This window comes from Botryllus schlosseri, chromosome 8, assembly GCF_051294905.1.
Source record: "Botryllus schlosseri isolate E-star chromosome 8, Bs_hap1, whole genome shotgun sequence".
In the NCBI taxonomy this organism is placed as follows: domain Eukaryota; kingdom Metazoa; phylum Chordata; class Ascidiacea; order Stolidobranchia; family Styelidae; genus Botryllus; species Botryllus schlosseri.
The window spans coordinates 12,083,447-12,102,016 of NC_137243.1; the positions used below are offsets into that span (position 1 = coordinate 12,083,447).

Sequence of the window (18,570 nt, forward strand, 5' to 3'; positions counted from 1 at the left end):
TGACTTGTGACTCGAAGCGACTTGGTCCCAGCACTGCGGGTTGCATTTTAACAAAGATTCCCGCATGTGGTCTTCAATTCCAAGCAGTCTTTCTCGTTGACCCTACATCACGACTAGAACCCAGGGAGCATACACAACACATATGCCAAATTTTATCGTCGTGGCACTGCTTTGATGGTTTATAACTGATTTCCATCGGTCAGTTATTGTATTTTGCAAATTACATTGTTTGCGAATAAAGATGTGGGAAGTATAGAGCCCACTGAAAAACAAAATTCCTCTTGGTACAGAATCCCTTTAATATACAGAATCCCTCTAAATCGGAGAATGATGCACGTGATTAACAATTATTGCAGCTCTTCTTGCATTTGACTAGCATATAGAGGGGATTTTTCTTGCATTCTCCTATGCTTGCCCAGTGGGAGCACTGATGTTCTTCGTCGTTACACGTCGTAGGCATCAGCGTTGTCGTTGAATTTTTCGAATCTGGATACATGAGGTATATTCTGACAATGTTACATTTTTACATACATTGGATATGCGTCAGTAGTTTAGAACAGTAAGCTGCTGAGGTACCGAGCAGAATGCGACGCGTTACAAAAGCAGAAAGGTCATCATGTATTTGCAATAAGGTGCGGTGACCTTTAACCATCTCTCTAATGGCGACCTGTTCAATCCGAATCATGGCAATATGAAGTAAAAAGATGGTGTGGCTGCCGATGCGCGATCTCACATTTCTTATTGATCTTGTATTATGACTTAATCTGCCCTCTAACGTGAGACTTACTTCCTTCACATTGGTTACAACTCTTCTTGCATTTGACCAGCATGAAGAGGGGATTGGTTGTGCATTCGGCTATGCGTGCCCAGTGGGAGCAATCCTGGCTTTCGTCGTGACATGACGAAGGCATGTTTGTTGTCGTTGAATTCGTCGTACCTGCATGATATTTTAGATATATTCTGACAATGTTACACGCATTTGATATCTGTGAGTAGTTTAAGGAAAAAAGGCTGATGTATTAACCAGAAAGCGCCACGCCATTAGATTTGATTTTCAGAGCAATCACAATGCGCCACGTCACACATGCTGAAAGGCGTGGTGACCTTTCACTATATAGCTTTCCAACGACGACAATTATAATCCAAATCATGGCAATATGAACTAGAAATACGGTGTGGCTAATGATATCCGACCCGATATTTTGATTGATCTTAGAAGAGTCTGACTGAAATATATCGTCTAACAATAAGACTTACTTCTTTCGCAGTTGTTACAACTCTTCTTGCATTTCACCAACATAAAGAGGGGATTTGATTGACATTCGCCTTTGCTTGCCCAGTGGGAGCAATTTTGGTTAACGTCGTGACACGTCATAGCCATACGCGGCGTCGTTGAAATCATCGTGCCTGGATATTTCAGGTATATTCGGACAATGTTTCATGCATTCGATATTCGTGAGTAAGTTTATGGGGATCGGCTGAGGTATCTTCGATTATTACTTAATATATCATCTAATAAGCAGGGGATAGTATGGTATGGAACGAAATTTCGGCATGGAATATGGGAATTTGCAAGTATGGTATGGCACGAAATTTTCCAGGAGTGGGATGGAACAATTTTTCCATACTTACCTACTTGTGCAGATTTACCGGAGCCATGACAGAGGACGAAGATCTTACTTTACATTCGCCAGGTTGCATAATACCCATAAAGTGACTCACTGATAAGTTTCTGTTCACATGTCAAATTGCGATTTCGACTGTCCAATCCTGCCTGTCCTGGTCTAGATATTATTTAAGACAACAAAGTTGTGCAACGTTAGGCTTACCATATTTTGAAAATGCAAAAAGAGGACACTTTTTCAGAAATTTGCAAGATACAAAACCGGAGTAGAATTCTGAAAAACCGTTGAATTTTTCCCACTTTGCGGTCGGTTGACTAAAAAAAAAAGGTCATCACTTCCGCTCAGATCTCAAAATAACGTTTTTTACTCTACATTGCCAGGTGGATGACTAAAAAAAAAAAAGGTCATCTTTTCGCTCAGAGCTAACTTCACCGTTTTTCACTCCGAAATAACCGCCGGACCGTCACTTCTGTGCTAATTTGCGGCATAACACACCTGAATTTTCAAAATAGAGGACAAAATCTCAAAAAAGAGGACAAAAGGGCGTCCTCCGAGGACACTTTCAAAAAAGTCAAAAAAGAGGACAAATCCTCTTAAAAGAGGACGTATGGTAAGCCTATGCAACGTGCATATGAAGAAAAAATGACGCTTCTTCGATATATCCCCGAGATCAAACATATCAAAATTTATAAACGGAAAACGTGTTGGGTATGGGTTGGATATGAAAAGAATGTTGCTTTGGTATGGAGAATTGCAGTACGGTATGGACTACGGAAATTTGTCTCTCCATACCACACCATACACTGTCCCATGCTAATAAGAATACTCACTCTCTCGACCGCATTGATTGCAGCTCTTCCTACATTTCACCAGCATATAGAGAGGATTGCTTCGGCATTCGCCCTGGATTGCCCAGTCGGAGCAGTGCTTGTTTTCGTCACGACACATCATAAACGTACGCGTCGTAGTGGTAGGCGTCGGAGTTGTGGTAGTGGGTGTTACGGGCGTTTTTGACATTATTGTTGTTGTTGTTGTTGAAGTAGTTTTGGTCATCGTTGACGTTGTTTCCGTTGTCTTGGCCTCTGAAGAAGTCGTTGTTTTTGGATCTGGGAATTCAAGGTGTATTGACAAGGTTACCGTTACATGCATTCAATAGATGCGAGTAGTTTAGAAAGAATCGATTGAGACAACAATCAGAAGGTGAAAAGTGAACAGTCACCATGTGTTCGTAGGATACGGAGTTTTGGGACGTGGGGTAAGGTTTAAATGTATTTACACTCAAAAGCTTCATGCGGAAGGTCACAACGTGTTCGCGCAGCTGTGTGTCGGCCGTCGGGCTACCAGGACACCGAGAGAGTATTAATTTTAATGATTCGAGTCGCGTAGTAAAAGACCATTTTTTCGAGTGATGAAATTATACGCTCCTCGCAACTGACAGTTCATTTGCTAACGAGAATTATAGTCTTGATACTATTTTCCACTGAGGGAGCCTTGAAACCTTGATTGGCCGTGTCGCAGTATCCGAGACATAGTACAAAGCTGCGAACGGTACAGGAAATAACACATTTCCGAAGTCATGATCATCCCACAACATTGTCAAGAAGTGAAAGAATGAAATCGGTATGGTCGAAAAATACCAAAGTATCTCTAATGTAACGGACAAAAGGCATGATGTTCTTTGTGGTGGCATAAAAGGCACATATTTGAACTTTGACATAGTACATTCTGTTGTGACGTCATAATGAGCGATACTCGAATAATCGACTCGACTCGAAGCATAATACGTGACTCAGAATCGAATCACTCAGGTACTCGATTTTGCCCAGTCCTAGTATTGGCATGTCGCTGGCGTGATCGCGTCGTTGAGATTATGTGAGGGTGGAAGGGTTCAATTGTGAATAAAAGTATAACGTTTCACTGACTCTATCTTTAATGATATTCGTCCACCCCTTTTTAGTAATAACATAACAGATAAATTTCAATTGATTAATCTCCAACTCAAATGCCACCCGTCTTGAATTCGGCAGCGACAAGATAGCGTAATGGTGGAGCGTTTGGCTTCTTGATCGTGGGTTCAATCTCCGGCCGGGTCAGACCAAAGGCCTGATTAGTAACACTAGTATCCATGGCTTCCCCACTTGGCGATCAGCATAACCGGGATAGCATGGAGGGGTGGTGCAAGACTTGGAAAACCTATATCTGCAGTCTGCACCTTCCCTGTCCAGCAGCATATGTACATCATGCACTCATGGTATGCACGTGCATTGTGCAATTGTGCATTGTGCACAGATCGTGTGTAAGTAGGCCTATATCTTGAGTCGGTGTAGATACCGCAAAATCATCAAGGACAAAATAGACAACGTCCTATTCCTATTCGTTGGCTTGAAGCTCAATCAATTATCGTGTAAAATATATAGTTTCCCAAATATCCAAATGCACGAATTATTTCAGAAACCTTATCGGCAGTAATTAATGATTAGGTCGCACCTGGTCTGGAATTTTTCCTCATCGTCAGTTCCACCCATCCCTGGTACTTCTGAACGTTTGAGTAGGCCGCGGGATATTCTTTTATACCACAAATACTCGGTCCGAAGGCCACGACTCCTGCCACAAACCACTGACAAGAATTCTTTCTCTGACACACTAATGGACTGCCGCTGTCACCCTGAGTAATATAGCGGAAAGTTTAGTTCGATTGAAATTTGATGACACACACTTGAATAGTTACGCGTCACGTCAAACATGGGAGAATCGTCATCGATTACGACGATCATTTCCAGGCAATCGTAACAGACTACATTTGCGATTACTTGCAATTTTCTTTACTTGCTGAATACGTTATTTGAATTTTTCATCTGGTAATATTAAACACCATTTCATTTAGTTATAATGTACCTAACTGATATATTTACGCATGCTGGTTGTAATGGTATTGTTTGTTTGTTGCGGCGTTTCGGCGTTGATTGCCTATTCATTTCATCTGCACAAATATATATTGTTGTTCATAGGTATTTTGTTTCTAACTGATATATTTACGCATGCTGGTTGTAATGGTATTGTTTGTTTGTTGCGGCGTTTCGGCGTTGATTGCCTATTCATTTCATCTGCACAAATATATATTGTTGTTCATAGGTATTTTGTTTCTATGACGACTTCAATTCACGCTATTATGTTTCCGATCGTCTTCTCTCTTCGCCGCGCAACATTATCAGTGCCTTTTGGTGCTGATTTTAACCTCACTTTGTACGTCTGGGATTTTTGTATTAACCACTTACGGAGTGAGGTCATCGATGATGGTCACAGATAAACCTCCGACACATAGAAGCTTGCCCGAACAGTGGCTTAAGTCAACTCATGCTAGGCAAATCAATTCTTTCAGCAAACTTTTCTCGAGTCCTTCAAGCACCGCCAAAAACGTTACGCGAATATCGCCTTGTGACAAAACTGTGTCCTCACTGATGCGATCAAAATTTGGCGCCTTTTGTAGCAAACCGCCACGATCTGCCATACTCGGCAGCTATAGAAGGATATATCTTACACTACATGTATCTTTGCCACCACTCAATATTCCAGCGCATATAATTTTGTTCGTTATTGCGTTGCCGCCAGGTTCTCCCCGGTAGGCTTCTTTGCAGGCAGCCAAAGGAAGTACTCGCAAGCCGACATGAAGCAGGTCGTTTGATGCAGTTCGTGCCGTTACGCTGGCTAAATTAAAGATGAGGTTATCGAAGACGATAGTAATGATTCTCAGCTATTATTTTGAATTCTCTGCTATAAAGAGATGTGATCATATTCTGCTGAAAAACGATATTTCTAGAGGACTTACCATAACCCCAACCTGCAGTATAGCAGATTGTATCTTGACCCACTACCTCACCGCCTGGTAAGCATATCGGATGGACGTACGTGGAGTATTGGAAAGGTGTGTATACCTAGAGATAACAAGAATGTACGTTTTTCCGGACGAATCAAGTGATAAATTATTTGTCGCCGCACCACGGTATAGTTATTTCACTTTATTCGCGTGAGGTAGTAACAGCCTATCATACGCACATTGCGCATGGAAATTAGGAAACTAACCTTTGCCAATGCCAAATCATTAGCGTAGTCTTTATAGCGTGGATGCAGGATGAATTTTTCTATGCCAACACTCTGCTTGTCCGGATTTTTGCCATCTAGCTGTGATATTCCCGCCACTGCCAAAGCATTATTTGCAACTTTCATACTCGGATTGTCCCTGTTTAAAATAGCCTACGTCATGTTTTTTGGTATCATGTTGATTGATTTTCCGAATGCATATAGCTATAAGACTCAGGGATAGGTAGACTCTGGAGAGCCATACGACTCTTTCATGCCGCTGTCATGGATTACGGATGTTGTTAACTTTCCGTTTACGTTCCCGTTCGTTATGGGAACCTCGATAAATCAGAAGTACACGTCCAGACGGGCGGAATGAAGGCAAGGGGCAATTTACATTAAGGATGTTGTCAACCTCTGAAAGGTTTAGGTTCGTGTGAACGCGAACCTTTTAAAAAAGGTTCTCCGTGGCTGTGAAAGCGAAACGTGGCCTATGACGTCACGTGACGTCATATTGCTAATTCCAACTCTATATTTCAGTGTATAATGTTCATTGTACATGATAAATAGCGACGACGCAGGCCACATTGCACCACGATGCTGAAGTACATGTTGGCTTTTTAAACGTCACCAAATGTATCAACTGTGGAGCAAGCAAATGCTATTAATCCCGTAAAATCAACATTTTCTGTCGCTTTGCCAACTATTTAGACGAGACCTTGCAACAGAATATATAAGCTTACGTCTTACCGGAACAGGCCAGTCCAGAAAATGTATAATTTGGCATCTGACTATTTTTACATTGAAATTGGGCAGAGTAAAAAACGAGTTTCTATACTATACTTGCCAGCTAGATTTTTTACATCAGACAACAATGTATTTTGTACATCAATTTCATTGATTGGTTGAATAAGCATCATTCGCGGGCAACCGACATGTTGTGTATTTCGTTCACAGCATGGAGTCACTAAATATTCACCAACGGAAAGCTGAATATTTACAGCAAAGTGTTGTAACAAAGCATGTAAAATTTTTCAGATTGTCAAGACGCATGCTCGTTTAGTGTTGACTTTTATATGCTGCCAGCGACATGCATAGACTGAGCAATGAGCATGCGACACAATGGAAAATGACAGTACAGCATGGGACACTTCAGCATGCGTCACTTTATCAAGTGCCTTTATAACTCAAAAACTAACCCTTACCCGAAACATAGCCCTTATATATATCCCAACCCCAAGCCTAGCCCTAACCCTGACCCAACCCAAACCCACCATGTGTCGCGTGCCGAATTATCGCATGCCGAAGTGTCGCATGTTATAATGTCGCATGCTCATATGTCCACGGACCGAACTGAGTCGACGTTTCCCTGTTTTATGCGAACATATGGTGAAACCAATTTTCGATGTATATGTGAGTTGTGGGAGTGTCGGTTGTTGTTGTTGTTGTTGTTGCAGTTTTGTTATTTATGGTAATTCGAACACCATGGTTATTTACACCTGACCGATATTTCTTGTTATGTTTCCTAATCTGCCGACTTATAGAGCGGCCCACTTTCGTCCCAGGCTTTTGCAAGACACCGGTTTCGCTTATGCGGAATATTTGGCGAGAAAGAACCTATAGCTAAACCTCTACTTTATTAGGGGGTGTGGTGCGTGGGTAATACTTACGTAAAGCAATGAGCAGCTGTGAGTATCCATCTTTCATTAAGGAGAGCAGCGCCGCATACAAACATATCTGGTTCTTTCATCCGCATGGCAACCTGGTACAATATTTATAATAAATTCAGGGATGGTGCTAACCCCTGAAAGGTTCAGGTTCGTATGAACGCGAACCTTTTTGAAAGGTTCAGTGGGAACGCGAACGTGAACCTTGCGACGTCACATGAGGTCATATTGCTAATTCCAACCCTACATTTCAGTGAAGTGATATACAAGATACCAAACGACGACTCGGGCTACATTATGCCACAATGCTGAAGTAGGCCTACATGCTGAATTTTAAACGTCACCAAATGTATCAACTGAAGCAATCAAATGCTATATTAAATCCATAAAATCAATATCTTCCGTCGCTTTCTTAACAATTTCGACGAGGGCTTGCAAGGGAATATAAGCTTACGCCTTAACGGTCGAGGCCAGCCATGACAATGTATTCGACGCTTGACTATTGCTATATTGATACTGAGGAGACTGTAAAACGAGTTTCTATACTTGTTACTGAGATTACCCCATAAATAAGTTATACAGTATAGGCTAGTCAGCACCCCATTCGCAGATCGCAAAGATTTGGTTTTTATGACACAATAAACATATCAAATCAAGATTGATCCCATACGCCTGCTGTTTTTTTACATTAGACAACCACATATTCTTTATATCAATTTCAATGATTGATTGAATTAGCATCATTCGCTAACTATAGACAGTAGTGTATCTAGTCTTGATGTTGTGTGATTGCGGGTCGATCTCACAGCAGAGAGTCACTGAATATTCACAAACGGAAAACTGAATATTTCGAGCATACCAAAGCAAGTAAAATTCTTGGCAAGGTGCATGCTCGTTTAGTGTTGATTTTTTATGCTGCCAGCGCTTTGCGTGGAGTGGTCCGAAGTTGAAATGCGAAGACTTTAAACCAAAGATGTTATAATGACGTGAAAAATGGTTATCAATGAAAATGGTTCACAGTGCAGAACCTACCAAGGTTCGTTTGTGAACACGAACCCCTAAATTTTTTAGGTTCACACACAGAACGCGAACGTGAACCTCACGTTCACACCATCCCTAATAATAATATTAGTGGGGCGGAGTTCTCGGGGACGGTGCACTGGAGGGGGTGATCAAGGTTAGGCAATATCTTGTGGGCGACACAGTTGAAAACGTATAGGCGTACTGTTAAGTTTGAGCTGCATGCGCGTAGGCGCATTGAGGCTAACACTGCAGCGGTCAAAGACTGTGCGTTTAGGTATAGGCTTCGCATGACTCTGGTAGTAATCAATGGGGCAAGTTTTTGTTGCACTCGATTTTAACAAAAGTAGCAGTAAAAAGTTGCATCTATAATTTCATTTTTAATTATTAGGGTATTGTTACGTTGTTTTACCCAACAGTTCAAAATTAGCAGGGTGTATGCCTGTACGGTTTCTTTCTTCGCTATTCTATCGATAGATCATTCTATCGAACACTTTCAAGTTCTTCGGGTTTGAAACCGACGTGGTAGCATTTCTCTATCAGCTTCTGCAGAGCTGTCAAATATGGAACTTACCCATTTCACGGATGTCCTGGCGAGACGCTGAAAATTACATTTTTGCCGGTACGCAGCAAGAAAATAACGCGATGCGGAAATACTTTTCCGTAAAAAGGCAAACAGCAAAGCGATAATAAATTAAAAGAAGTCAAGTAAGTCTACCAAACCCTAAACCCGTAGGTCTGCAAACTTTATCCTATGCATTGCAGCAAAACTCATTGTTGGCGACTTGAATAAAATCAAGAGCTTGAAAATGATGACCCAATGAAAATATATTTTTCGGCCGTTTCGGCTCTTTGTTAAGCAAATCAAAGAGAATAGAACTGTACTAGAAATAGTTTTATTGTATGTTTTTAAATGAAACGCCTGTGTTGACCATCATTCGCTGCGAGCAATTAAGCGCAATGAATCATGACTGCAGTGGTTGTATGTAGGTCGTATGTCACGTCCCTCTAAAATGACGATTCTATCTCCAAATTTTATTAGTTCGTTTGCAATTAAGCAATTGGTATCACTCTGTTACGTTTCGACCGAAAAATACGATGACACTTTCTACGGCTGGGGTGGGCGAGCTTTTCAACTCACGGTCTTCATTCAACATCTGAATCCCTTCGCGGGACGCATTATAGTATTATTGGGATTATAAGCCACGACGCAAACTTTTATTTGATTATATACTAATTAGTCGCCGAAGACATGAAAAGATTTCATAAGATGGCCATCCTCAATCAATTGCTCGTGATTAGGGACGGAAGTAAATTGTGTCGATTCCAAAGAAATGATGGAAATTTGAATAAGGGAGCAGCGATCGGCTCATAGATATATATGTTGAATCTGCGTTTGGTCAACTTCAGAACGCACAATTCTGACTGCGTCATAACCAGTATATCACCTTTAAATACTTTTCAGTAAAAGGCTTACCTCGTTAAACTTGCCCCTTCACGTGCTTTTGTGAGGACGACATACTCGAGATAATTTACTGTTGTCTCAAGCATTTGTTTATTTCGGTTGATATATTTTGCACCTCATAATTTGACAAATTGTGCGGATGGATGGTCGGATGGTCGGAATCAGATATGGCGTTTCAAATTGCAGAAACAAAATTTTTCGCGTTTTGTATTTATTTGGACATCTCATTATGTATGAATGATTCGCACCTAACTGTGCGTAAAGGACGAATCTAAAACACACTCATCAACCGTTTTTTTTTAAGTACATCACTAAAAGTTGGAGTTCTAATCTAAAATCACAATTGTGATCCGAACTAAGTCATTTCCGTCTTGATTTTTTTTTGAATGTTTAGCATCCAAAATACGCTGGCCTCAAGGACGGACTATTGAAAGAAATAACTGGCGATCGAATTTTTAATGTCAATGTAAATTTGATATTTACTGCAATATGACCATGTTCTGTGATACCTGCCAGGGCCACTGGCCATCCTCTGACTTGACGCCGCCGATTATTCTTCTGTTCGACTTCCCAGGTTTGGGCTGCACAACTCCGCATTCGTTAGACGGCTCATTGCGACAGCAGTTAGACATCGTGCCGTACTTGTACGTGGTACACACAGCTAAACAAGAATTCACTCGTATCATTATAGCGATACTGTGAATTAGGAGCCTGCCCCAAATGATCAATTCATCATATTTCATGTCACGAGTTTGAATTAGGCCTCCTATTTATTTTACGCATCAAATCATTCCAAGCCGTAGTAGCCGCAGTTTTTCGATGATAAATCTTGGATTATCCATCGATCAAAGATAATCCCAGAATTATCAAAGAAAAACTGAAATAACTCCGCTTCTACGGCTTGGAATTGAGTCAAATTTGTTTTGCATAGTTTTTGAAGACAGCGCAACAATTTCATGGGGCTGGCAGAAAAATTTGAAACTTTTATTTGCATATTTGGGCAAATTTAAAATTTTCAAACTGTATGAAACCCGCGAATATTGGTTGGAATGAATTCAGATTGAATGAATTCAGGCAACCTAACGATTTAATCACGTAGCCAGCAAGATTCAGGAAAAAAGGTTGTTTTTGAACAGCCCTAATGCACGTAGACAGCACGAAAGATTTATGACCGCGACATTACATTCTATCAAACCTGTAGCTAACAATTTATCATGAAAACCGGTTTTCTAACATTCTGACGGCAGATTTGTGTCGTTCTGCCAGTCTCGTACTGTGAATATTATTGTGTGCCGTCTGTGTTAGTTATAATTGTATACATTGTTGTGGCGCAAAAGGCTGTAATGTGAGAAGCGTCACTATAATTTTTTTTTTTTAACAATAGTAATGTTACTCATAATAATAAAACCCACGTGTGCATCGTTAGTCGTTTAATTCGAAGCAGTAGAGTAAGGGTTCTTAACCAGTAGTGCACTTGGGGAAACAAAGCACCAAAGCAAGGGCTATGAATCCAGACTTAGACAACTTTTCCCAATTTGATTAGAATTAGAATTATAGCTACACACTTTTTTAAAATTAGACTAGCATAAGAATTAGGACTACACAGTTTGTTCCAAATTAGATTAGAATTATAATCATTACACTGCGCAACAATTTTGAACAAAAAAATTGCTGACTTTGATTTTGCGCTTGATTTAGGATATAGTTGGCGTGCTGATTCCAAAAATGCCACTGGTTTTCTTCTATCACGTCAACTTCTTGTTCTACGACATATGCCCAAAATATGCAAATTTTCACGAATTTAGCCATATTACTTTTCCATATCATATAAAAATCCACACTTTTACCATATAATAAGTTATATAGTGAAGGGCTCGATTGAAAATGTAGGAAAAAGGTACTGGTATCGATCTAGGCCAGTGGTTCTCAACCGGGGGGGGGGGGGGGGGGGGTGTGATAGGAAAACATTTTTCGCGCTAGGCGCGATTTACCTCAAGTTCACGCGTGTTTCTCTCTATATATGCCGAATTTCATATTTTTAATTCTCTCATCTACAGTCAAAACCGTCCATGCCATCAAATAATCAGTTGGGGTTGCTAGCATCCCGGTTGGATTTTGTGATATGACGATATGGGGGGGGGGGGGGGGGCGAACATTTTCACTATCATAAAGTGGGCGTGTCTAAAAAATGGTTGAGAACCACTGATCTAGGCCGATGTTTTCACCCATTTTTGGTTGGAGGATGCAATCATACGAGGATATTTCATACACATATTTTATGCAAACTGCAGGATATGGCAAGAAAATTAAACATGACATTTACTCTCAGCTATAGGTTCAATGCCCCATTCAGCTTATCCAGTGCAGCCTGAAACTCCTATACGCTCGATAATTTCGATCAAGATGAAGATTTTAGGGATAGCAGGTCGAATGATGAAGATTTTGAAATCGAAGTTGATTCAGAACGTAGAGTAGTCCATCAACACGAGTTATTGATTTGACATAAGCTTTAGGACTTGAAATAGAAATCTTCGGAACTTTTAACATCCTTATGAAGTGAGAAAAAATTACTTGGCAAGGTAGAGAAGATATCTCACTTTCGATCAGGAGAAACAGTCCTTTCTTCGTATGCCTACTTTCGGTAGCTTTGTGTATGGCCGTGATACTGGCATTGGCATGATATCGTTACCATGGATTACTGAAGGAGTTAGGAGTCCCGATTTACAAGTCAAGTGAATGGCAAATGCCTATAGGTAGCTCAAAAAGGATCCTAAAGTGTGCCATTCTCCAAAATGGCAAAGTCTTGGGTGCAGTAACAATTGCACACTCAGTTAGTCTTCGTGAATAATACAGAAACATTAGGAGTAATAGGCCTACAGAAATATTGAATTATTGCAATATCACGAGCACGATTGGATCATATGTGTCAGCTTTGAAATATTGTGTTTTCTAGTGGTCAGACAATAAGGTTGCACATGTAACCCTGATACACATGTGTCACTGCCATGTGTTTATGTCGGACAGCAGACATTCAAAAAAGCTGAACTATCTAAATAATTTCCCTAAAATGGAGAAAATGTTCCCCCACACCTGAAGATGATGGGGGTAAGATACCAGAGTAGATTGGAGTTTACAAATGTTAGCTGACTATTGCTCGAGTATCAAACTAGACAACCTACAGAGTTGTAGGTTATTAGCGTAAATTTGGAACCTGAAACTCACACTTTAATTGTCATGTAGAAGCAATATCAGTTTAAATCAACCAAATAAAGCAGTGCTGATGTTTCTTTGAAGTCTATTGATTTACTTTTCGACTGCTGGTGATTTTTGAAAAGTTTTATACAATAAACACAAAATACTAAAAATAGTGCTACTATGTGAGTCATGAGACAATGTGGTGGGTGCCTAACCCAATAAATTGACGTGATAGAGAAAAACGGAAGTTATTTTTAAATTAATCGCCCAAAAGTTAGTCAAAATCAATTGTCTGATCAAAGTCAACAAAAATAGTGTTGGCCAGTGCTATAGATACACAATTTTTTTTTCAAAATTAGATTCGAATTACCGAATTCGTCAATAATTCGACATCGAATGAAGTTCAGTTCATAGCAAATCACAGCTCATTTCCATAAGCATGAGAATAGCAAATTTCTGTACAGACAGCTTGGCTCGTTACGCACACTCTTCAGAGTTTTTTGTAGCATTTTCATGAAAACAGAAAAATTATATTTGAATTGAAATTAGAGCAAAGAAACATTTCAGAATTTAGATTGGAATTAGGTTACCTTACAGCAGTGGTTCCCAACCTTTTTTCACCCACGTACCATTTCGAGGTTTTATGCAGTGCTCGCGTACCACCTACTTATGTTACGCACGCCGAATGCGATCAAAAACGTTCCCGTCGTTTATGACGTCATAATCATGTGTTTGACCTATGACAGGCATAATAGCAAATGCTATTAAACTAGGCATTATCAGCCAGGGTTGATGGGATGCATGGAATTGTTTTTTCACCACCAGTCACAAGAAGAACAACATAATGAAATAACAGCATTTGTTTATTTTCCACTAGCTCGGCGGTTCTCAAACAATTTTTCAGACACGCCCCCTTTTATGATAGTGAAAAATTCTGCGCCCCCTTATCGTCATATCACAAAATGCAACCAGAATGCTAGCAATCCCAGCGAATAATTTAATGACATGGAAGGTTATGACAGTTGACAAGAGAAGTCTCAAAATATGCAATTACGACTACACATAGCAAAAACAATGAAATGGAGATAACTCGCGCCGAGCGCGAACATTTTTTCAGTTGGAATATGTTTGTTGACAGCGCATGGAAGTAATTCTTCGACTTGATAGTCATCACAGATGTAAATCCCTGCTCGCACTCCCACGTAAGGGAAAATTAGCAGCTGGTGAATAGCGTGAGAAGCTAGAGTCGACTACGAGGAGGTCATGCTAAGCCTGAAGTTTATTGGAGAACAATATTTGTGTTCAACCCAACCTGAACTAATAACTCCCATCGGTCGAAAAAAAACAGAATCTACTCGCGTACCACCTGGAAGACCTCCGCGTACCACTAGTGGTACGCGTACCACAGGTTGGGAACCACTGCCTTACAGGCTTTACGCTTTAAATGATCTAATTAGGCAAATAACATTATCTAGCTATCGATGTCTGGGTACGGCACGCGGTGTCCAATTATACGTAATTGAGGCATATTTGTGAACAATGTGTAACACGTTACTTGATTTTACTAAACGTTGTGTAAAACGGGTTTGCTGACAAATACAAATCACAAACCGTCAATGCACAAATAAGCTCTTTGCATGAGCATTTCAAAAATCTACATGGCGTCATAAATCAGGAAATCATGCTAAATGATACACATTCCAAATAGTAATATTGCCATAGCATGGATTTTACCTGTTGAAAATCTCTTGCGGCTGGCATCTTATCAAAATGGCGAAAATGGCCAACAATCATCGACCGGTTATGAACTGCGAGACGCTGGTCATATACACCACTAATTTACGTGGTCAAGCGATATTACAGCGCATTGCACACGGTCGCAACTGAAGATGACTAACGAAATCGAATTTTCTAGCTTGGTAACGTCGCCAAGTTTTGTACAAAATAGTACAATTCTATGTTACTTGACTGTTCGCCGGGCAACCGATACGGCGCGACAGACATGGAACATGGAAGGACCTGGTTGAAAGTACGCAATTACGGGTAGCGTGTCAACCAATATATAATTTATTTTATTCAATCCAGATTCGATGTTTTCGCACTACATCAACCCTTCCGGTATAAACATAAGCAGGCCGTGTTATTTTTGGCATTTCAGGAGTCAGATGCCAAAACTGCCAAAAATAAAAATTTGAAAATGCCAAAAATAAGCAATTTTTGGCATATGCCAAAAATAACACGGCATGCCAAATAGTGTATTTTGTTCACGGTGTTTTGTTAACAGGACCACGTTACAAGCAGGAAGACCGTTTGTGAAAGGCAGGTTTCTTAATCCGGGTCCAGTCCACCCATTAGGGGTAAAAGCATGGTGTCCGAAATGGTGTGGGCACAGCGTGATTGGACGGCTGACTGCTTTTGGTTTACGTCATACTTTCCATTTGTCCAAAGGCGATTTTACGACCATTTTGACCGGCTTGTCGAGCGCTAAATTTGATAAAACGGGTATCAATGAGAAGCTGCCGCAGTACTGATTATTAAAATATAAAATATATTCTGCTCATGGAACTGGACCCCCAAAATCAACCACGATTTTTGCATTGTGATCGAGTTGAACATTGCTACGTAACAAACTGTCTGGCTATTTATGAGCTGCATAGTTTCGTTTTGCCAGACAGTCTTGTTGCGTCAATGTTCTTAAACAAGCTAACCTTCCCAGGACTCTTCCATGCGAGTTGGTAATATTAAAGCCACCTGAAGTGACAAAAGTCCTCCGAAAGTATATCGGTAGACCGAAGGAGAAATTATAGTCGGGCTATTAAATAAAATGTGTTGAGAGACAACACAGGAAACTCCTGGAAAAGGATCGGGAAGAAAATTATTTCCGCGATGAGGTCGATGGCACTGGCGAAGTGATCTCTTTTCATGATGCATGGAAGCCGGTTCGGCCCTCCAAAGATTTTGAAGCTCTGAAAACCTTTTGTGGATGACTGGCAACAATCTTTCCCTCAACGGCTACTGTTGAAGCCGATATTTCCCAGATTCGCTGGGCAAGAAATGAATTTAGGAGAAACTTAGCTGACGTGAGTCTGAAAGCACTGTTACAGTGAAAACGATTTAGGTCTATTCAACAGCTGTAACAATCAGCTGTTGAGCGTGTTTGTTAGGCTTTTCCTTCTTTTTTTTTGCTTATTGGCACCAATTCCGATGGATACTGCACATTTTGTGGTTTGGTTTGATATTATTACCCTATGAAATCGTTAGGTTTTTTCTTCTTCTTATTGTTTGTTGCCACTGATTATACGTGGATGCTGCACATTTGGTGGTGTCTTTTGACAAACTAGCCCAAACAAAACGTTTTTGTGACTAATTCGAGGCTGAAACTATCTATTTAGAGGTCGATGCCAAAACTGCCAAAAATAAAAATCGAAAAATGCCAAAAATAAGTTATTTTTGGCAGTTTTGGCATATGCCAAAAATAACACGGCCTGAACATAAGTGACGCTTCTGACGTTTTCAGGGTTTCGGCTTGGAGTTGATTCAAATATATGCTAAATTATTTACTGCAAACAATGTTCCCAGCCGGGCCTAGTGCAGTAAGTCCTGTTGCTGAGAGTCAAACTAACCACATAAACAAACACCCACTATACTGACTATGGCATATTCAGTATTAAGCTTCAGCCTCTAACAACAAATGACGTCCCCATGCACTATCGTCAGATAGTAGCAAACTTTGATTGCCCGTTCGCGATTGAAGCAGCAGCCACTGTTTCCCGGTACGAGAATCGTTAACAGTGCCGGGCCTGTACTGGACACTGTACAGTACAGTAATCGTGATGTCCAGAAATAATGTGTTTTTACATCTGAAAAGTCGACTGATCCGACAACGCTGTGTAATCATAGTATTGACTGAAATATTGACAAAATCCCTGTTAAGGCACCAACTCGTTATCGGAATTCAGATCTAACCCGACTCTATAAAGCTATTATAACGCTGTCTTTGAAATTATGATTACTGTTATTATGAAGAAGCAAGTGGCGCTTTCAAGCGATGATTTTACCACGCTTAGGATAGTGTCCAAAAAAAAACGACAAGAAAAAGCAATTTATATATCTTTCTCTGAAATTAGATCCTCCAAGAAACCGCGCTTGTGACACATGGACAGATAGTATAAATGAAATGACCTGACAGTTTACTTTGAGACATATTGGGTGTGGTTACATGTCGCAGTGACTTACCGATCGGACAATCTTTTATCTCGCAGTCTGCGTACCTATACTGGCAACGTCGAGGATCATTGGGTTTGCATTTTCTGCTTCTAGTTCCCTGTCCGCAAGTTCTTGAACAAGGAGACCATTTATAATTCTGACCTATCAAAAGATTAAACACCATAACATATTCTCTACGAAGCATTTCTATTTTTTTACGAAGTGTCTGATTAGATTTGGTGGGGATCTAAAAATATGCTTGACGGAGACAGCAGTCTGATCTCCCTTGACCCAAACGCAGTCGCTATTCATTTACATTTTAGGAAAGATAGGCTACGTTAGCGACATCATATAAATAGTCTTATCGTGATCACTGGTCTCTGGTCATATAAAATATAATCATCGAGCTCATTCATATTTCTATGCTGATGTGCCATTGTTATTTGAAGACTATTTATTGAAGGAGAAGCCACTGGCGCAGTTGGCACAACATGCAGTGATGACACCAATGGTTGCGAGTTCGAGTCTCGGCGGTGCCATGTTTCTATGTGTCGGAGGTTTGTCTGGGCTGCTCATCGCCGATCCCACTGTATACTCAGCGCCTTCAAAAGCCTGGAGGAAGGAGAACCTACCTCTGGAAAGATGGCAGCAAATGAACAGAAGCAGCTCGCGCAATTAATGCAATTTCCGTGCTGGGCGCAAATGACCCAAGTTGGTAAAAGCGCCAATCATGTGAATAAAGCAGCACCAGTGTCATTGCTGTTTGGTTACTTTTCAACTTTCCTTGTATATTATCCTGATAATTTGGATATTTGGTGGCAATTTGAAGCATTTTCGAAACATGATGACGAATATAGGTTTATTTTATTCCTGTTTTAGCATTCATTTGTGTTTCAACTACTGGATATTTTACACTATAGTTTTATTTTGGTTCCTGAGCTGCTGACTTTTACCACGGCCTATTTCGACCTAGGGTTATTTAAAGACACCACTCGGCGGGAGATGAGGAGGCTATATAAACCTCCAATAATTAGGTAAAAGTTCAGAAGCATTCTTCTTTGTTTGAATTGGACTTCAGCTCAGAGTATTCTAGATGGATTGTCGACTTTCATCTGAATATAAAATTATCACAACTCACCCAGAGAAAATTCTGAAAATGCAATAAGAAATATTGCTATTGATGAGACGATACTAGCCATCATCTGCAAACGCAACCAATAGTATACTCCTCCAGTGTCGCAATGCCCTGAAAAGGTATAGTACAAAAATCAAAATATCATTTAGGAATTTCAATTTATAGGCCTTATGTCTAGAG

At 40.4% G+C, this 18,570-nt stretch overlaps 1 protein-coding gene across 3 annotated transcripts; it reads right to left on the bottom strand.

The window, feature by feature from the left end:
• Positions 1–189: 189 nt before the first annotated feature.
• LOC145445265 (plasma kallikrein-like) lies at positions 190–18,570 on the bottom strand. Of its 3 annotated transcripts, none has more exons than XM_080323440.1 (12): positions 18,394–18,570; positions 17,286–17,417; positions 10,364–10,515; positions 7,373–7,464; positions 5,706–5,862; positions 5,452–5,557; positions 5,164–5,330; positions 4,113–4,290; positions 2,456–2,731; positions 1,258–1,407; positions 788–937; positions 190–262 (listed from the first exon to the last, which is right to left on the bottom strand). In XM_080323440.1, the coding sequence occupies exons 1-12, from the start codon at positions 18,455–18,457 to the stop codon at positions 204–206; spliced, it is 1,683 nt and encodes a 560-aa protein (XP_080179566.1). In that variant the 5' UTR covers positions 18,458–18,570; the 3' UTR covers positions 190–203. The 3 variants fall into 3 exon arrangements, with proteins under 3 accessions (XP_080179566.1, XP_080179565.1, XP_080179567.1); XM_080323439.1 differs by having other exon boundaries at positions 190–486; positions 18,394–18,568; XM_080323441.1 differs by having other exon boundaries at positions 190–486; positions 17,286–17,386; positions 18,394–18,514.